The sequence below is a fragment of the Panthera onca genome, chromosome X (assembly GCF_046562875.1).
Source record: "Panthera onca isolate mPanOnc1 chromosome X, mPanOnc1 haplotype 2, whole genome shotgun sequence".
In the NCBI taxonomy this organism is placed as follows: domain Eukaryota; kingdom Metazoa; phylum Chordata; class Mammalia; order Carnivora; family Felidae; genus Panthera; species Panthera onca.
In genome coordinates, this window is record NC_138357.1 from 4,714,080 (window position 1) to 4,735,979 (window position 21,900).

At 45.4% G+C, this 21,900-nt stretch overlaps 1 protein-coding gene across 9 annotated transcripts in view; it reads right to left on the reverse strand.

Moving 5' to 3' along the window:
* Positions 1–21,900, reverse strand: part of MTMR1 (myotubularin related protein 1) — a 64,102-nt gene that overhangs the window by 27,122 nt on the left and 15,080 nt on the right. For 2 of the 9 annotated variants that reach the window (XM_081792382.1, XM_081792385.1), the window contains 7 exons: positions 14,924–14,999; positions 12,257–12,351; positions 11,517–11,624; positions 8,908–9,009; positions 8,504–8,587; positions 7,316–7,465; positions 6,195–6,383 (listed from right to left, as the gene is read on the reverse strand). In XM_081792382.1, coding sequence (XP_081648508.1) covers positions 6,195–6,383; positions 7,316–7,465; positions 8,504–8,587; positions 8,908–9,009; positions 11,517–11,624; positions 12,257–12,351; positions 14,924–14,999 — 804 coding nt within the window. Of the gene's footprint in view, positions 1–6,194; positions 6,384–7,315; positions 7,466–8,503; positions 8,588–8,907; positions 9,010–11,516; positions 11,625–12,256; positions 12,352–14,923; positions 15,000–16,239; positions 16,263–18,709; positions 18,761–20,332; positions 20,463–20,489; positions 20,517–21,104; positions 21,129–21,900 lie in introns of those variants that run through there. The other 7 variants (XM_081792377.1, XM_081792378.1, XM_081792379.1 and 4 more) reach the window with 7 other exon arrangements.

Here is a 21,900-nt window from a genome sequence, read left to right on the forward strand (position 1 = left end):
CCACCCAGATGGTTATAGGGTCCTCCCCATTTCTCTGCACCCCAACTTTCCCACCCGTGAAACCTTCAAAGCACCGCTATGCAAATTAAATGCCAATTAAATGAAGTAAAACCAGTTACAGTAATGCTAATCCACGCAAGGCTTAGTGCTTCCCACCCCACAAGATTCTTAAGCACTACGACGTGATGACCTCATCCAGCACCTTCCATGTTCGTAGCCCTGCGCCAGGCGGCCGTACTGGACCCAGTCCCCGCCTGACAGAGCCCAGAGGCCCGGGGAGGCCACTCTGTGAGGTGGTGTGCTGGGCTCAAGCTGATCCAGCACTTCAGCACGGAGGAAGCACGTGCTAAGGAGGAGAACCAGGAGAAGCTTTTTAAAGGCAATTTGTTGCCCAGAAACCGATTACTAAAGACACAAATAAGACAAATGAAAATCAGGAAATGGCCTTATGGAAGAAAACGGACGCAGAGAACAGGCATCTGGAGGTCTTGACATGGAAAGGGAGGGAGGCTGAGAAGGGGTCCCACCTGTACCCCAGAACGAACAGGGGGAGGGGTTTCAGAGCATTCCGGAAGACTAGACTTTGCTGACCAGACCTCCCTGTATAGGGGCAAAGCAGGGTTCTGGGGAGAAGCCGGAGATGTTGGGACGCTGTTACCCACCGGCCCCAAGGCCAAGCTGACAGCAGTGGCGGCAGCGTCATCCCCAGCCCTCACGAGAAAGAGAAACACAAACACCCCTGGGGAGCAGTCAGCTGAAGGATGGACTCAAGTTTCTCTGGTTTCAGACCAGCTGGCCCGCACTTGGTGATGGCCTAGCAGGCTGTCAGCCCAACCGTCTGCCCATCCTCCTCAGCACGGAGGGCTCCTGCGTGACAGACCGGAAGCCTCCTAGAGGGCAGGCAACTGCCAAAGGCCAAAGGCCAAAGGCATGAAGTGGCGGGACAGGGTCCCCACGCCCTGAGACTGCAGAGTCCACACATCTCTCTCCAAGTGTGGGCTGCATATTTGCATCCCCCAAATCCATGCACTGAAGCCCTAATCCTCAAAATGATGGTGTGAGAAGGTGCGGCCTTTGGGAGGGGATCGGGTGGTGACGGGGGAGCCCTCATGAAGGCATCAGTGCTCTTTTAAGAGACAGAAGAGAGAGTGCCTCTTTCTGCTCTCGGCAGTGTGAAGACACAGCGAAAAGGTGGCTATCTACAAGTCAGGCAGATACTGAGTCTGCTATTACCGTGACCTTGGACTTCCCAGAATCCACAGCTGAGAGAAGAAATGTCTGTTGTTCATAGGCCACCCAGCCTACGATATTTTGTTGGAGCACTCTGAGCTAAGACTCCTCTCACTCCCAGTTCTCCTGCTGGACACTCCTCCTCTCCTGGCATCTAGGACGGGCCGCTCCCTCCCTCCTTGGGGTCTCCTCCCACCACTTGAAACACCCCTTCCTCCCTTAATCCATCTCCTGTCCTCCACAGATGGCTCGCACAACCTGGACTCCTTTGGTGGCCTCACCCCTGCCTGCCCCCAGCCTGTAACCACCACCTAGCATGCTACTGGGCCCCAACCCTAACGTTCAACCTGACCTTTCGCTGAGCTCCACAGCATTCTCTTCCCCACACAAGCTCCACAAATGCAACAGTTAAAACTAAATTCCTTCCCCCCATTTTCACTCTCTCAAGGAACAATCAGACTTTAAAACCCTTTGGTGACATCACAGTGGTTCCACAATGGAGTCTGGACTTTTGAAATTAACATACAATGTGACCTGTCATCAGATCCCCTACATGGCAACTATCCACTGAGAGATGAACCCAACCCGACCCACCGACCCCTCGTTCCAGCCATGGAGCAGCTATTGTGTCCTAGCTGGGTTCTGGGGGTCCTCACAACAGTCCCTTCCCTGCCACCATGGACCCAACAGCCCAGCTGCTAGCTATGCACTGAGTGAGGAAGTGCTACCGTGCTCAGAGCTACAAAATGTGCCAGGCGCCACAGCGCAGGGGGAGCTCCGCTCATCTGGAAAGACCTCCCCGAGGAAGTGACACTTGAAGTGTCATCTCAAGGATGGGGGAGTGCTTAGCTGTGGGGGCGAAGGCTCTGAGGGGACACTGGGACCCACTATGGGAACTGAAAGCAGCAGCACACAGGGGGGATGTGGCCCTGGGAGCCATGGAGATAGCAAGGAAGGGCCGGGCTGGGGGAGGGCTTTCAAGGCCCCGTTCAGGAAGTAGATGTCGCTGCCTCCACGTTATGAGACTGTGCGACACACTGAGAGCCGGACACTGAGAAGATCACTCTGGCCATGATATGGACACCACACTGCAGGGAACCCCTACACAACACTCGCAAACCACATCTCGCAGCATATGAAGGAGATTGGACACCATGACCGAGGGGGATTGACTCCAGGAACGTAAGGGGGTTGTACGAGTTTCCTAGGGCTGCACCAACAAGGTACCACAAACTAGGGGGCACAAAACAACACAGACTTATTCCCTCACACTTCCGGAGGCTAGAGGTCCGAGATCAATGTGTGTGGCAGGCTTGCTTCCCTCTGGAGGCTCTGAGGGACACTGTTGCACACCTTGCTCCGGGCTTTTGGTGGCAATGCTTGGTGCCACTCGGCATGCAGCTGCGGTGCTCCCATCTCTGTTCGGTCGTCACATGGCCACCTTCCCTGTCTGTGTCTGTCTCTATGTGGCCTTCTTACAAGGATGCCAGTCACTGGATTTAGGCACCCCCCTCCTCCAGTATGACCTCATCTTCACTAATTGCACATACAAAGACCTTATTTCCAAATAAGGTCACATTCTGAGGTTCCAAATGAACATGAACTTTTGGGTGACACTATTCAACCCACTACAATGGTCAATATACAAAAGCCAGTCGGCATAATACACCAGAGTACTAAAATGAAGAAGAAAAAAAAACACTATCATCTCGATACAGGAAAGGTCTTTGAAAATCCAATACCTTTCGTGATAAAACCACTCAAACAACTAACAACAGAAAGGAAGTTCCTTAACCCAGTAAGGGCATGTTGAAAAACCCACAGCTGATACACCCAATGATGAAAGACTGAAAGCTTTCCCCCTAAGATTAGGAACAAGACAAGGCTGACTACATGCACCCCCTCTATCCAACATGGTACTAGACAGAGGTTCTTGCCGGGAAATTAGGCACGAAGAAGAAATAAAAGGCATCCAGATCGGAAAGGAAGAAGTAAAGCAGCTCTGCTTGCAGGTGACATGATATTACATGCAGAAGAGTTAACCAGGACCTAGACAGATAAATGTCCTTGCTCACTTCTGAGACACCACACCACTACAGTTAAAATCATCGTAGACATGCGGTTTGCTGTCCTGCTTCCGTGTCTTCCACGTGACATCACACACAGCGGGCTGCCCTTGCTCTCTTGGATGTTTAGAAGAGTGCCTCTGTGAGTACAGAATTTCTCGGCCTTCTCGTTGCCCTGGGATAGTGCTGCGACATCACAGACAGGTGGAAAGATGGACGGGGTTAATGACACACCAGTTAAGGGAGCATGGGGAGCTAATTATGAATGACCCCCTGTGGGAGGCTGAAAAACACTCCCTCCCACCCCCGGATATCTACATCAAATCCTGGGTGATTGTGAATGTGACCTCTTTTAGAAAAAGGGTCTTTGACTCATAAAGTCAAGGATCTTGAGATGAAGAGACCATCTGGATTATCTTGGGCGAACCCTAAAAGCCATCAAAGGTACCCTCAGAAGACAGAGGGGGGAAGACACAGACACGTGGATGAGAAGCCCCTGTGAGAGCCGAGGGAGAGATGGATGCACTGTGGCTACACACACAGAGCAGCCTCCAGGGGCTGGAAGGGGCAAGGAACAGACTCTCCCCTGAAGCCCTTAAGAGGGATCACAGCCCCGGCAGCTTGCAGACTTCTGTCCTCTCGGACTGTGAGAGAAGAAACTTGTGTTGTCGTAAACCACCCAGGTGTTTGTGCTAATATGCACAGGGCCGCGGGCAACTCCTCTCCTGCCCATCTCCTTCCCCGGCCCGTTCCTCTGCCAGTCTTGTCCATATCCATAACTGGCACCACCAGTCATCCACCCCCCCCCCCCGCCCCCCGGTCATACAACTGGGGTGGCAAGTTCATGGGCATCACGTACTGTGGCCGCTACACACATCCTTCTCAGTTTTCATGCTTATGTCTCCCATCTTGCAGAAGACGCGCCTGGGGCTTACGGCGAGGTCAGTAACCTGGCCAGGGTGCAAGGGCACCAAGGGCAGAGCCTGGAGGAAAAGCCAAGCAAAACGGATTGGGAAGGCAAGGGTTCTCATGGCCCCACCTCTCAGGCCAATTTGGACACACTGAAGCCATTACCTGGGGGATGGCTGAGCAAAGATGTCAACCAGGCAAGTGGATTGAAATGCTGTCACGACTTCAGGAGGGATCAGGGTGAGATGGAAATCCGGTGTCAAATTCAACATACAGAGGGTGTCTGGAGTCACGGCATCGGAGAAAAAGGCCCCGGGGAGATGGTGAAAAGTAGAAAAGGGGAGCCCGTATGGAGTTCAGGAAGCACCACCATTTGGAGGTTAGGAACGGGGGGAGGGGCTAGTGAAGGAGACTGAGCAGCCCAGGCTGGAGAGAGATCCAGGGGCCGAGATGTCACGAAGGCCAAGCGGACAGAGCATTTTCCTCTGAGGTCAGGAATGGGGATGGCTAACACGAACCCAAATGCTCTCTCTGGGACAGGCCCTGTCCCAGGCCATTTACAGCACTTCCTTCACGTTGACTCCAGGAAGTAGGCGTACCACCAGTCTCATTTTAGAGACGAGGCAATTGTGGTCTAGAGGGATGAAGTCGCTGCCCAGGGTCATGAAGCAAATAACCGTGCTCCTTTGACCCTCCCTCAGAGCACGCTTTATGTTCTCCATGCCACACTGGATGCCACTTGGCACACTACGTGACTGCTTGCTCAGCGTCTCTCCCCAGTGCCTAGCAAGCCCTGACACACAGCAGGCACCCAAGGACTGAGGGAAAATGCCATGTCCGATGCCCTGTTTGACCTACAAAGGAGAAGGTAATGGCTTCTCTCAAGAGTGAGCAGAGGAGGCATGAGGTAGGGGTTTTGGAGATCATGGTCAATGACAGAATAATCACCGTAGCAAGAACCGGCACAGACTGCCAAGAGAAAGACACTCCCAAGCACTGCTGAGGGGACACAGGCTGGGCATGGGGTTGGTGACCACACCCTCAGACCTCTTCCTTCATGCCAGTCTCGTGAGCGACGTGCTCTGCAACACTGTTAGATAGGGACCCGCGCCCGTCTCTTCTCACCTACCACCAAAGCCACTCAAACGCCTCCTCCTCCGTGAAGCCTTGTCCAACTTCACAAGCAGGGCTAGCCAGGCCCTCTCCTGGCCCCCCTGCATGTTGAGCTGACACCTCCTATGATACAGCACCTCGCCTGGTCCACCTTCGTATTCCCCAGCACCTGGCCCTAGTAGGTGCTCATTACACGTCTGTTACCCAAGCGTCATTTCACAAGTAAGCATGAGACGGTAAGGGCTGTCGCCACCTTCCTGATCCCTGAAAGCACTTACAGAGAGGGCCAAGTCCTCTGACTGCCAGATGTACACCTGCAGTAACACACTGTCAGAAAGTCATTCTTGGGCAACAGAAATGACGCGGTTGAGAGCCTTCCCTACTTGGAGGCCAGGTGCTGGAGGTGTGGTCTTATAGCTGTGCCTGGGTATGAAGGATCCTGCCCCCTTTGGCTGGTGGTGATCAAATGGCAGCTGTGTGCACATGCCACTGCCGCATATGATTTATGGAAACTTTGTGTATTTGCCCGGTTGGACACAGGTGACCGTGTTCTAACAGAGACCACATATGTCACAGGTTAAAGGGACTTCTAGCGGCCTCACCATCATTTCACTAAAACTTGATTCTTTAGGTGGTAATTCGCTTTCTGGGCCTTTGCTGACCTAGTGGAGCCGACAGGATTGTGGAGAAGCCATGAAAGAGACCCCACATGTAGGCCCACAGGCCACATAACAGGGATGAACAGCTATGGGCTGCTCCGATGGAGCCCACCTTCAGGTGGGGAGGAACTCAGCAGTCTGACTGAACCGCAAAACAACCTATGGCCACTGCATTAAGAAAAGATCCACCGTTTCTGCAAGTTTGTTGAGAGTGTACCTTGTTGGTATCAGCAACGCTGTTTTGTCGGGCATCGAAGATGATAAGTTTGTGAGACTGTGCATTAGCATCCATTATTGTTTGCAAGTATTTTTCATCTTCTTTGCAGCGTTTATCATTGGGACCCACAAGTGGCTGGCTGCAACGGGTAATTGTTGCCTGACTTTCTGGATGAATCCATGATAACACCTGGTGTTTATAAGCAACAAACATTAGTACAGTTCCCCTGATCACCCTGATTCCCCTGTTCCCCGATCACCACGCCTTAAAAATAAGTTCTCTCTCAAGCACAGCTTCTTCTGCGTACTTTTCTCAAACATGATGGGTAAAACCAAGCACAGCATGATAGTGGCCATGGAACTCACTGTTTTTGAGTCAGGTTGGAAGGAGTCTGACTCGATAAGCTCCAAAAATCCCCTTCCACCACTAAAATTGTATTCTACGAAAAACAAACTAAGTCAAACTATAACTAATGTCAAGCCCCACTCCTATTTGAATGATTAGTTTTATTTTGTCTCCTAATTTAAAAACATCTTTGTATCTTAACCATCACATATGTGGCAGGATGAGGGCAAAGTGAAGACGGTCCCTTACAGGATCTGAAACTATGCCCCCAAACCTCCCATTTTCCTTAAGCGGCCAAGAGACTCGAGATTATACCCGACCACAAATGCTAAGTTCAAAAACGTTCACTTCCTCCTTGATTATGGTGAGAGGGTCACAGGTGTGTATACATATGTTCGATCTCATCAAGCTGTACATGTGCAGGTTTTTGTATATCAATTATACCTCAATAAAACTGGTTAAAACAATTCACCCCCTGCTGGCTCCTATGTCTACTTTTGTAATGATGTCCCTGTTGTGCAGCTATAGTATTCCACTTAGCATCTAAGAAAGCGTATTTGCTCTAAGAGGACTCATGGAAACCAGAGATGCACACAGTGTCAACGCAAGAGCACGCTTTCTTGCCACTCCTTCCTCATTTGCAGCTGCCTTTTGAGGTTTTTCAGCTGAGTTTTCCACTTTCTATTTTGTTCACTAGAGTTTTTCTGTCTTGTTCTTTCCATGTTAGATCTCATACAGTGTGTGTTTGTGCCTGAGTGATGATGTTTATCACTTACGGGGACTCTGCCTTTTGCTCGAAAGGCCGCCACTTTTGAAAGGTCATCATCTTTTACACTAGTTGGCACCACAATGACAGCAGGATAGGTGTCGCAGAGCTCATAGCTACTGTTCACTTTGGATATTTTCCAGCTCTCATTTGGCAAGCCCTGTAGCACATTAGAGAAGGCAGGGGAGGGGGGGAACAAACTTTTACACTTTCAAAAAGTACTAGGCATGAACCACATCCATTTCTTATTTTCCCCTAAAATCCATTTATAATTTGTTGTTCATTGCTACTTAAAAGTTTAAATATATATTTATCTAACATAATCCATTTCTTACCCATGTTTAAAAATGTAATGAAACAGAAGAATTTCTAAACATATTTTAAAATGGAAATTATATACTAGAATCGAATCCCATATATATTTCTTGTTGTGTTTTCTTTTTCTTAAAAGTCTATTTATGTATTTTGAGAGAGAGAGAGACAGCATGAGCAGGGGAGGAGAAAAGAGACGGAGAGAGAGAATCCCCAATATGGGGCTCAAACTCACGAAACCGTGAGATCATGACTGAGCTGAAACCAGGGGTTGGACACTCAACCAAGTGAACCACCCAGGTGCCCCTCTTGTTGTATTTTCTATATAGAATGAGGATGGTGTTGCCTTTGAAAAACCCACGAAAGTTGTTTAGGAAACAACATGTACATGAACATGTACAGAAACTTTTTACAAACATCTATAAAATAAGTAATGTAAACCACCATACCAAATATACAGTGGGGGCAAAGATTAAATGTCATGCAAACAGTCTGAGAACATCTTGAAACTGACAATGCACTGAAAACTACATAGGTATAGGAACACCACAGCATACTGATGTAGTCAGGCCACACACATCATCTGATTTAAGCCATTGGTTTGATCCTTACTCATCAACTCATCACCAGAGTATGTAATAAAACCCACCCCAGCCAATTTGCTTTGTAAACCCCTGTGCTTGTACTCCACTCGGCCTCTGGAAAAAGGACGAAGAGCAGCGTAACGAAAGGTGTGGCATCGGGAGAATGAAGAGCCTACAGGCTAAGTGAGTCACATACACAACCTGTTTCAAATGGTTTCTTCTCTGCCACATTCCTAACCTCTGAGAAAAGGAAAAAAAAAGCTCCACCCACTATTTTCGGTTCGATAAGCATCATACTTTACCTGTCTCTTATATTCAGATACAGGATCATAAACTTTCCATCCGTTTATCGGAAATTTTTCTTTGTAGTTGAATGCAAAGAGAGTCTGGATACAATACAAAATATACATGTTGGTATTTCTCTGCTATATCATATATCCAATACTAAAGCTGTTCATTCAGCTCATAGCTGAATAGATTAAGATTTCTACTTTAACCTATAAATTTTGAAGCAACAAGTTGGCAGTTTTCTTAATCGTTACACAGAAGTTACACAGAACTGACAAATTTTAAATATCCTGGTATTAGTTACAAACTGAGAAAAATGAGATGAAAGAAACCTCTGAAAAAAAGGAAAAATTAAACATGACTTTTGGACACCCACCCCCCAAATGCATGCAAAAATGGTTTATTTGGGTGTACTTACCTGCCCATTAGAAAGAGGAAATGCGTGTTTGTTGAGGTTCTCAAATATCCCAAGTTTACTCTGTTCTTCCTGTTTATAAGCAAGTCGCAAGTTCCTCATATCCTATTAAACAATTAGCAAAACTCATTTATTCAACATTTATTGAGTATCTATGAGGCAGCCACCATGCTATAATGAGATTAATCATGTTAGATATTGCTTCTACTAACAAAAGCCAATGAACAGAAACACTCCCCACAAGATAAAAGCAACTGTGCAAACTGGAATAAACGGGACATGTTGGGGAAAGAACTCATCCAGATGGAACCAAGAAGGCGGCTCGTGCCTGGAAGATGTGCGACCGGGTCCTGTGCACTTACTGCTAAAGCTGTGCCCCAGAATCATCAGCTTTTAGCTGCCCGAAGAGTCGATTACAGATTTTGCACCATCCATACACCAGAAATACACCAGAGGTACTCATAGCAAGGACTCTATGTCACATAAAGACTATGTCCCTCGGTGCACTCCTTACAGAAATTATAATGCCGTTTCTCAAAATCACAGTTTCTTAAATGCCCCACCATGCAAGCTGCTGGCCGCGGGCCCGAATGCAAGCCCACAGGAGCACTCCTAGTGATGTGGCTCCGACTTTTCCCCAAGACTGCTTTGAACAGGACCCCCTGACCTTTTTAAACTTATGCCATTGATTAAACACAAAAATCTCAGTCTTCTTTAACATTACATGTAATTCGAAGATAAATATGACCACAAAGAAATTACGAGCAAGAGCAATTTGGGAAGTGATGAGGTTATTGTCGCAATGTTACTTCTAACAGAGAAGAAGGGAAAGAACTAAAATGTCCCTCAACAGGGTCTGGCTAAATAACCTATAGTACTGCTAAGGGAATACTGAAGAGATGTTAAAAACCAGAAGCAGTTCTTTTTGTACTGATGCTGAGGGCTTCCAAGACATATTGTTAAGGGGGAAAAGAAAGGGACAGAACGGTCCATGTAATATGCTACCATCTACATTTGTAAAGACCATACATACATGCTTGTGCACCCAGGATGTGCAGGGAAGTTGGAAACAGCGGGTGCCTGCACGGAGTGGAACAAGGTGGCTGGGGGTTGGGTGGACAGAGATTTACTCTTTCCTACACACACCTTTGGTACCTTTTGAATTGTGTACCACTTGTTAAAAAAGAAACAAACCCTACATCTTGGAATGCTCCCCGGCATGAGCTGAGAGGGCTGGGAGCTGGCCCTAGTAATACTAGGCTGGAAAACATTTTAAAGCAGCTATTAGCAAATGCTCACCCCAGCCATGAAAACATCTTCTTTAAACAGCCACAAGGCACCTGCCTAAACAATGTAACTTCCTGGTGTGCCCTCCCTCCAAGCTCCTCCCGCTACAGACGTGGTAGCTCATTGAGCTCTCTCGCTATTTAGGATTGCTGAGAGAGAAAAGCATTCTCAGCAAAGGAAAGAACGCGTGCGAAGACTCCAAAGTGGCGGGGGGGGGGGGGGGGGGAGGGGGGGACGACAAGGTGGACGTGAGCAGCTAAAGGAACCGGGATGGCAAGAAGGAGGGTAGGGTGGTTGGAGAGGACACTGCAGACGGCAGTCATACAGCTCAGACACACGGGCTTTGGGTAAATTTTCCCTCTAGCCTAAGGATGATGGCAAACTACTGGGGAGTTCTAAGAAGGGAAATGTCATGTTCCCAAAATGCAGGATCAAATCATCGCTCTGCTTTAAGTTGCACAACTGTTACACACATCTCCGCATGTGGAACCCCGGCCTGTTCTAGAAGGGCAAATGCAATTTGGCACAGGATAGCACAGCCATGTAGTGTCCATAGGGAGTCTAGTGTGCCAGCAGATTCATGATCTGCAAGAGTAAAGGATTCTTTGAAAAAGTGGGTTCAACTGCACTCTGGGGCCAACTGGAGGGAGCTGTCTTCAGAGACGTGATCGCAGCAAACAGATGGGCAGGAATGCAAACCCCGACTGTTGGAAGGGACCTTGGCGATGCTGCACAGGCTCTTTCCCAGTACTTTAAGTAGGGGCGTTAATAACGTGTGCCCCATGAGGTAAAGTATTAGGGAATAAAATATACCAGTTAAAGTGTTTCTTAAATGACCAGTCATCATTAAAGTAATCACACACATTTCTACTTAACCCAATGGAGGAAGGGTAGGAAACCAAACATAAGCACGGCTCAGGTGTAAGTGCTGACACTGTGTGTTTAATCACAGAATTTATGGAATACTGCTGTTCCTTCAGGAAGTCTTTGACCATCCTCTGTTTTGAAGGGTAGTGTTAAAACAACAAACTGAAAACAGTATTGATCTCTGCTTTTCACTTGGTTTCTCTGAAATGTAACAAATAACACCAGCGGTTACAGGACCGCATTTATCAGAACACTTCAACAGAAAAGAAGAGGTTTACTTAGACTGCTTACATAGTGGTAAGAATTAGCTGATACAAGTTGTGAAGAGGCCCCTGTCCAGAAAACACTGGAGTTACTAACAGTAGCAGTTAGTTTCACTGCCCAAAGACCGTGAAGAATGCGTCAGAAAAAGCTCCAAGCTGACCGCCCCCTCTGTTTCAGCCGTGTTTGTACAATACCTTGCACACGATCTCTATACCACAGGAATTGTCCCCGTGGCTCTGTGCTCCGATCTTCTCAACTCTGCTGATCACACCAAGGGGAACATCAAGAACAAAATTCGGGTCCTGGGTTGACAAATTAAAAGGAAGACCTATCATCGTCGGTCAGCAGCGCTTTCATACTTAAAGTATTCGCTGGGTTAAAACACACATTTGTTTATGTCACATTTCCTCTTTGTCCCAACTACAAAACAAAAGTCTGATTTATAACCTGCTTTATGAAGTAGATGTTCAAGACTATAACTCAACGCCTCCCACCAGGTGTAAGTGATACTTTATTTTTTTGGGGTTTTTTATTTGTTTAATGTTTATTTATTTTTGAGAGACAGAGAGAGACAGAGCCTGAGCGGGGGGAGGGCAGAAAGAGGGACACACAGAATCCGAAGCGGGCTCCAGGCTCTGAGCTGTCAGCACAGGGCCCGATGCAGGACTTGAACCCACAAACCGTGAGATCATGACCTGAGCTGAAGTGGGATGCTTAACCGACTGAGCCACCCAGGAGCCCCTGTGACTGCTACTTTAATAGCATTTTTTCCCAGATGCACAATCTGTTTGCAAATGTGCACATGTTAAAACTTACCCTCCGGTCCTCTCAGGGTGATGGGATTTCAGGTTTCAGGGTTCTTTGTACTTTCTTCGTTATTGTTTACTTTGTTTTGAAGTGTCTTTAAAAATGAAATACCCCTTTAAAAACTTACCCTCTCCACACTTTTGAAGTACATCTTAAAGTCTGTCACTGTTAGGGTTCCAGTCACTGCTCCCACAAATGGACAAATGTACATGACGTCTTTCACTGAAAGAAAAAACCCAGAGTAGCAACTTCTGCCATAGACATGGGCTTCAATAAATCTTGAGCTTCCACGTATATATATTTGTGATGCCAGTTTTCTAGGAATTTTACATTTTTATTACATTAAATAACAACATAGCTAGTCTTCGTAAGAAAATTTCATTTTAGGGGCGCCTGGGTGGCTCAGTCGGTTGAGCGGCTGACTTCAGCTCAGGTCATGATCTCACGGTCTGTGAGTTCGAGTCCCGCGTCGGGCTCTGTGCTGACAGCTCAGAGCCTGGAGCCTGTTTCGGATTCTGTGTCTCCCTCTCTCTGACCCTCCCCCGTTCATGCTCTGTCTCTCTCTGTCTCAAAAATAAATAAATGTTTAAAAAAAAAAAAAGAAAGAAAGAAAATTTCATTTTGTAAAACAAAATTCTGATTTGTTTATTAGGGAGGCCCTTAAGTAAAGGGCCTCAAAATAAGTTACATTTTGTCATTGTTCTCCAGGTAGTTAACATTTTCCCTGAGTGATAAATTCATCATATTCAAAAACACATTAATTAAACTCTGAAGACCCTGGGCTGCTGTTTCATAAATTACTGCTACTGAGAGCTAATGCACCTGCAAAGGAAACTGTTTTACAGATGACAAAAACTAGAACCGCATCAGTGGACTGGAAAATGGCTTCTTTGCCTCAAATTACTTATCAGCTTCCATGTCGAGTTTTCTTATTGTTGATCCCAACATATTTAGCATCACTCTCAACAACATACTGGATTCCTGCGGGTTTTTGGAAGGTCACACCTGTCCCAGAGGTACCACATTCTCACCATCTTCTCTAAGTGCCACTCCACAGGAATAACAGGGGCGTACACGGCTACATAGGAGTTTCGGTGGGACCTTTAAAGGCACTAAAGTTGTCATCCAGCCAGATTCTCAAAACACTTCCATTAGACTTTTCCACAGCTCAGTATCTAACAAGCAGCGCCTGTTGTTGGGCTTAGAGGGCAAAGCGGGCAGAGTCGCTGCTTACAAACAGCCAAGCCCTAGGAGAGGCACTACACAAAAAAATCACCATTATACTATAGCCTCACAAATGCTATCATAACCCTGTGGACACAGTAAGAGCTCAGAAAAGGATCCACTCAGATCAGTAGGGAAGGAGGGGGGTGAGGAGGGATGGGGCAAAGGGAGGGAACAAGAAGAGAGCACAGAGTTGTTGGAGGTTAGCGGGGCTGGGTCAAAGCATGCAGCAAGGATGATAGCACATGAGGCCAGAGAAGACTTATTCATGAAGGTTCACAGCAGCTTTATCCGTAACAGCCGCCAAGTAGAAACAGCCCAAATATCTACCAATAGATGACTGGATAAGCAAACTGTCGTGTAGCCACACAATAGGACACTGTTTGGCAGTAAAGAGGAATGAGTGTTGACCCTTGCCACAATGTGGAAGAATATCAAACTAATTATGCTGAGTGGAAAAAACTCGACAAAAGAAGAAAATACTCAATGATTACATTTCTATAAAACCGTAAAAAATACAGTCTACAGTGCTTGGGATGGGGGAGATGGAGTGGGAGGCAGGGATTATAAAGGGCCCGAGGAAACTTCTGGGGGTGATGGATATGTTCATTATGTTGACTGTGATGATGGTTTCCCAGGTGTATAATGTGTCAAAACTCTTCATGTTGTATATTTGAAATCTGTGTGCTTTGCTGTCTAGAGAAGGAGAGGCATGATGTAATGAGCTCTGCATTTTAGTCAGATCATTACTAAAGCAGTGTGGAGGCAGGACTACAGGAACTCCCAGAGAAGGAACAGAGAGGCCAGAAGTTCCAGAAGCTAAAGACAAGAGTTTCCAAACCATGGATGGGATGGGATAAGCAGGGTCTGGAGACACAGACCAGGATACTCAGCAGCAGTATTGTTTGGAGGTCCTGGTAGGAGAGCCCAGCTACTCAGACGTTCTTGACACAAGACGATTATACTCTGAGACTGAGCACAGTCTCTGGGAGGGCACCATGAGGAAAGAAGGGAACACTCGGCGTGGCAACTAGACTATCCAACCCACCCCGGCCATCATGAGGTGACCAGGTCGTGACCAGCCGCCCTCCCCCGCCCTCCCTCGCACCCACGGCACGGTGCACTGGGTTGTTAAACTGTTAAACAGTTAAAGTTACAGTTGTAACAACGCGGGGTGGCAACACACCCTCTTTTCCTTGTGATCAAACTGTACTTTCTGGAATCTCATAAGCCACTGAAATTGCTCTGCCGACTTCTCAAAACTTTATTAAAATAGGATATGGATCTTCTGTCAACATATTTTCCTTACAGTGAAGGACTGCAACAAACCATTACTTTACAGTCGGCGTCTAATCAGCCTTCGGTTCACACTCAGTTGGAACTTATAGTAGTCCTATATAGTCTTCTCTCTCTTCAGGTCATGAAGACATTAATAAGAATGAATAGACCTAGTCCCTTTGTCCTCTAATTAAATTGGTTTGGCTGATCTCCAGCATATACATCACCCGTGCTCACAAGTGCCATTTCATTTTATGGCTCCCTATAAGCAAAGTGTACTCATTATACTTACCAGTGGCCTTGATTGATTCTCCTGGAAAAAGTGGCGCTTCTTCCATCTGTGCCAGTTTATTTCCATCTCTTAGAGCCTGGCAAAAAACCAAACAGGAGTAAATCTCACTTTCCTGCTGTATACCCGGAAGAATTGCGGCGTTCTGTGCTCTTGCTACGTGGCTATAGAAGCGTGCAAAATGGACGCCCCCTCCCCTTACAAGACAATCTCAAAGCTCAGCATCACAGGACACCATGCTGCATATTCTAGCAAATTGTTACACATATTTAATTCACAGTTAGAAAGCATTAATACAGAAATGGCTTGACATGACAGATAGATACTGTAATCACTACACAGACAGCTATCATAAGGTGCCTCCAGAATTTGGAAATAAGGTCAGAAAAAGGTTACCTTCTGAGCATGAAACTAACACAAATGAAGTCAACATTAGATGTAGGTGCTTAGCTAGCTGTAGACATTCCCCACCCAGCCTATGAGCACTATCTAGTGTGAGAAACTCTGAAATCTGATCTTTAACCAGGGAGGGGGTCTCATGGCAGTAACATTAAGGAAAGCCCTGGGCTTCCGTGCTGCAGCTCAGCTACCCGTGTGTGTGCACAAAGCGTGGGGGTGGGGGGTGGCGAGTGGGCTTGTCAGTGTGTGTCCCATCCAGGCTGTGAGCGCATGCTCCCATCTGGCAGACAAGAGGATGCCCATCACTACTGTGGAGCAGGGTGTGTCCATCAGCCTTTTCTGGAATCAATGCCCTCTGCGTGGATTCCATGCTCACCAAGCAAATCGCTAATGACTTATTAGGCTTCCTGGCTACAATGATACTGGGAAAATGCTGTCTGGGATGGCTGCAGAGATACACGCCCATATTCCCAAATGTCCAGATTGGCCCTGCTGCCCAACTAGCCAGTTTCTTGTGAGTGTGCTCGGATGGTGCTGGATGGCTCAGGGGAACTGAGAAAATGGTGTTCGAACTACAAAGCTATGGACAGGAGCCTGAGGGGCCTATTCCAAGTTACTGCCACCCCATGAGATGCTGCCAAGGAAACTGGTTACTTTCTCCTTAGCATCTCTGACACAATGTGTCACGAATAAGAATAAGGTGTTCAAAACCTCAGCAATTCCCAAGCCGTGTTTCATAGAGCATTAAATTCCCAGGAGGTGTAGTCTTTTTTGTTTTCTTCCAAGTTTAGGTAATACTGGGTTAAAGAAAAGCTAAACTGTGTTTTTTTTAATTTTTTATTTTAGTGAGACAAGTCTTTAGCATGTTAATGCACACCGAATCGGCAAGAGGGCACTAGAGTATGCGGCATTTCCAGTACCTATTTGATCAGGGGCTGCTTTCGCGAAAAAATACTGTTAACATCGGGAGGCCACTAGTGTTCAACGGAAAACAGGTCAGACAATACTAAATTTTCAGCACAATTTTGTGAAGTAAAATTTTTAAAATGAATATCTTTTATAATTCTAAATTATTGGAAATTCAAAACAACCATGATTTGCATAGTTATAAGAATATTTCAATATGTCTTATTAATGGGACTTAAAGGTCAATTTAAAAACCCTATACATCGTAGTTTTATCATTGTTTTATAAAACAAAGAAAGGAAAAAAGGCAAAACATAAAAAGCAGATTCAATGCTAACTGTTGATCAGGGTATGTCTGTCCTATAGGGAGGGCACAAAATGACATGGTCCATCCTCCTTATTAAGACACACAGTTAAAATACAAATTGAGGGTCACTGTTACCTCCAAACAATTTTATTCAGTTCAATTTTTTAGTCTGGATTGGTTTTTAAAACAGTGTCAGCCAAAACTTTTAGGGACATAGAGAACTGTTAAAGGTTAAATGGAGAATTGTTAATGGAATCATTTTTATACTGACGCCCAATTTGGAAACATCTTTTATGCAATAAAGCATTAGCCAATATTTATACTTTTAAATGCCCAGTTTTAGAAATGCTAACAGCATCACCAATCTTAACAGAAGCCTTAATTTGAAAGTCTGCTTTCTCTTGTCTGAACCAGCGACTAATTTTATGACAGTTACAAAGTGAGAAAACTAGTTCAATCAATATCTAAGTTTAAAGTTACTTCAAATATTACACTATTAAAGGTTATTTTAAAGGCTAAATATTATCAACTATAAACCTAAATTCCTTAACTTATATTTAAAAATAAGTGAGGATAGGTTATTTTGAAATATATGTACTAAAGCAAGATGTTCTAATCAACTGAACCTGGAATGGGAGGGGGGGCGGTCCGGGGTGTGGGGAGATGTGATTCACATTAAGCTTTATAACGAGCCATATCAAATACCTTAAAGTCCTCAACCCAGGACTAGCTACTAAAATGTTGCAGATGGGACACACCGGTGACTGGGAGCATTTTGAGAATGTACTAGGCTCTCAAGATAGAGGCCACGTCTCCTCTCTTCTACAGTCATGATAGATTCAGCTTGAAATACCTGTGTTATTTCTGTGAGGCATGAACGGGCTGGTGAGACAGAGTGAGACAGACCTCTCACTCACAGGAATTAAATCTGGGACATGCTTTATAATGATGGAAAAGCACCTATCAGAACAAAACAAATGATCCCACTGCTTCTGATTTTCTCATAAAAGGTTTATTTTGTACAGGAAACACATTTAGCTTCAGCATAGGAATTCAAGAGAAGAATAGTTTTTAAAGGCTCATGATTTTGTGAGTACAGTAGATTCCCTTTATAACGCTGGTGTTAGGAAATGGGACTCACACTGGTGTTATATTAAGCTTTGACTGCAACTACGAAGTTGCACAAGACATGATTTGACCCTTGATTTATCCAACCCATGTACAGTATAATCAGAGAATGGAATATTGTGGACAAAATTTGATCTCACGCACACACCCGGGCCTCTTGGTGTCTTTGCTCCAAGTGTTGCCCAGCTGAAGAATTTCCTGTTCCAGTGACCCTGAAAGTGCAGCGGAAGGCCCACCAGCTCCCTGAGTTCGTCCCCGAGGACCCTGCCTCCGAATGGCCCGGCTCCTCTACCACCTTCCTCATCGTGAGTGTAGGCTGCTGGGTGGGCAGTGTCTGCAAGTGGCTGCACGCCAAAAGCAGTGGTTTCCAAATCAGGCACTTCAAGGTGCTTCCAGGGTCACCAAAGAAGGGTGGGCTGGGCAAAGGCACAGCTGAGCATGGGAGGTGTGGGAGTGGCTGGCCATGCTTCCCTGGAGCTGCTCTTCTAGCACTTTCATGTATCGAGATGCGACATAAACTCTGGAGAAAGCTGTGCTGCTTTCAAAGCCTCCAGAGAGTCTAAAGGCACTGAGCAAAGAGTAAGCACTCAAGAATACTTGATGCATGATTTCTTCTTCTGATTAATAAATACAAACTATATGGACTCGCTCCACAAATACTTGTAAGATGCCAGGTATCATGTTGGGCACGGACCTTGCGAATGTGAATAAAGCAACGTCTACATCCTCAAGGAGCACCCTAAGCATATGCATCTGTCCCCTCTCAATCTTTGTAGAGGCATTTCTGAACCCTGTCGTGACTGCTCACTACCTCATGGCTAATCCTACCTGGGAAGACCAAAAAGCACAAATGAACAAATTTCTGGTTGACAAAATGTTGGATAAACCAATTTTTGCAAATAATGTCATAATGGAATCTACCAAACTCGGACAGGAGGGCACTGCTATAGTGGTAAAAGCATTTGCTTTTCATCTAGAAATCTAGTATGAAATGGCTTCTAAGTACACGATCTGTAGCTACGAACAGATGAACACGTAGAACTTGCCACCTGATCAGCTTCAGCTTCAGAAGGGTAGCCATTGTGTTCTTCCTGAATCTCCTGCACAGCACCAGGTGCATGGACAAGAAAAGGCAAAGAGGAGAAAGAGAAACACGTGCAAACAGACAGGTGAAAGGACAGAAGTTCTTTTTTAAAGAGACAGTAAGCATGTAAAAGTCGACACACCTTTCACGGCTTTGCAAATCACATTTTCCCCCTTGGAGTTAAGGAAATAGCATCCTCAGCCTAAAATGCAGTATCTATTCTGTGTTTGTGTTGGGGTGGAAAAATGAAAAGCAAACAAACATCATGGATTTCAAAGAAGGCACTGTCTTTTTAAAATCAAGCAATACTGGGGCGCCTGGGTGGCTCAGTCGGTTGGGCGTCCGACTTCGGCTCAGGTCACGATCTCGCGGTCCGTGAGTTCGAGCCCCGCGTCGGGCTCTGTGCTGACTGCTCAGAGCCTGGAGCCTGTTTCAGATTCTGTGTCTCTCTCTCTGACCCTCCCCCATTCATGCTCTGTCTCTCTCTGTCTCAAAAATAAATAAACGTTAAAAAAAAAATTAAAAAAAAAAATCAAGCAATACTACAGCATATGGCAAAGAAACAAAATAACAGACACATAATATGCTTGGAGAAAATAAAGCATACCATTGTAACCAAGTAAAGGACAAAACCAAGCCAAAATACAGAGGCAGTTCATAGACATATATTTTAAACACAGTAAGTATTCATGTACACTAAAGAACTACTGTTCAAGGCTCAACTGCACTAGTATTAACGAGCTTTCCACACGCATGCACATGCACATGGTACATGCTGGAGACATACATACACATGGGATCTGTTAATTACCGCTAAATAAATACTGTGCTTTATGAATCATACCACCTTAAATATTTCTAGTTACAGTATCAATGTGCTTCCAAGAGACAGCTAAAAGGTCACATATCTTTATTTCAGTGTTTTCCAATCCCTTTAAAGGTATACTGTGCTTAATTTAACTACTCTATAGAAGCAATTTGCTTTGGAAACTTTAAAGGCTGGACTGCTGGTTCAGCAGGTGGCAGAAAGCCTATAAATGCCAAAGACGACAAGACTATAATCCCTTTTAAAAGTTTTATCAACTCTCTGAGGCTGAAAATATTAATATGATACTTTTTTCTTCAGGAAACTTGGGCTCCCGTGACTGCATTTCTTTAAAAGGCAATCAGTAAGGAAGTAGCTAAGCTTTAAAAGAGTTACTGTTTCTCACCTTTCATTTTTGTCCATACACTAAAATAGCTACTTAATACATTTATCATCAGACTGAATTTAGTACACAGTTGTTACTGCTACCCTTCAAAGCAGGGTAATTTTTAAAACGCAATGTTTTTTGAAACTTCCATCTTTTTACATGCAAAGAAAAAGCAATCATTCTTTGATAAAATTTTTTTGAAAACAGAAAAACGAATGACTGAATAACCAAAAACCACACAGTAGTTCAAAGTCCATGCAAACGGAAAGCCAAAGACGAATATTTAACAACGTGAATCAGTGAAAGAAAATGATTCCCACGAGCAAAGGAAAACATGATGAAAAACAAGATTAAACAAAGCTACACCAACTAGGATAACAAGAATTTGACTTAACCTGCTTGTGTTTGTACGGTTTCATTGGCTTGTCTTAAGATTAACATTTTTAAACTCAAGTCATTAAATTATTCTGTTAAAATCCACGTTATTTTCACTGAATGGAAATAGGTTAGTTTTCAACATCTGATACTCAGTTTCAAATGCATGCACATTACCAATCTTTGTCTTGCTTTATGAATATTCTGAAATAAAGGGAAGGAAAGTCATGAGGAAAATATAGGCTGTAATCCAGTGTCCGTAACAGCTACATCTGTATTTTAAGAACTACTCGTTGGCACTGGTTCCCCTAAATTTATTCTGGAGACGAGTACTTGCGTTCCTTTGATTCAGCATGCACACGGCAAGGTGACTTGAAATCTGACTTAGGATGGACAGCAAATGAGCACTCTGTTGTTGTTGTTAAGTTCTTTAGCATGAGTTACATGGCAAACAAGGTAAAAAGAGGACTCTGAAGGCCTGGTCACAGAAGCCCCTGCCATGAATATCCATTCAGTCAGAATTCATGTAACCCAACAAAAGTCAGTACTGCACGCCGGCGACAACTTTGGCACCCTGCCCTCACAAACACTGGCGTTTATTGCACGTAAAAACACTGTGACGAATAAAGCGTTTCTAGTGAACACTTAAAGCTATGACACAGCAGCGCAAGTTGATCTGAGTGACTCATAAACCCAGTGAGAAGGTAAAGAGCACTAAATAGACTGAGTGTTTGATCAAGCACAAAGACACACAAGTAGGAGGCCCATGTGCGGAAAGCCCCATATCCTTACCCTTATATCAGGCCTCCTGAAAACCTGTTAGTTAAAATACAGAACATCGTCATCACGGGCACATTCCCACTGACCTGTGAAAGATGCTGTTAAACTCAGCAGCCCATCCCGATGGAACATGATAATCCGCTAACTAAACCAAATGGATCAATCCTAACACATATCGCCCTCCAAGTTTCATTCGGTATCAAATCAATCTGAACACATTTGTCCCAGAGTTCTCAGGCAAGTCTCTGATTTGGAGAAACGTATTACTCTTAGGCAAAGACAAACTACATTATTTTAAACACAAACCCCTTCGGGCAAGTACCATTATAAGCCTGCGAACAGGCGGTGTTTCAAAAGTTCACTTGTGTGTCTGTTTGGAACACTGAAGGCATTTTCCCCATAGAAACAATGATACAAAACGGCGGTTCTGCTCCCAGACCAGCCCACAGAAACAAAACAAAAGGGAACCCAAAAACCACAAAAGCCCCCACATTTGACCCAGAGCACAGCTCAGCTGTTGGCACTAATGGCATCATGAAACGTAGTAAACCATAAATCTTAGGCTGGTTTCTACAGAAATTCTGTTTCCAACTCGCACTCCGGACTCCAAAGTGAAACTCCCTGATGTGCCCACCTCTCACCCTAACTCCCACTGCATGGGGAGGCGGCAGCTGCAGGTGGGAGGAAGTGCTGGGAGGGCAGGGGGGAGGGAAGGGGAGGAGAAGCCAAGCTTTACTAAATGGAGGCATGTTATTCCTACACCCTAGCCTGTGACTCCTACTCGAGCGTGCAGTGTATGCATTCGGGA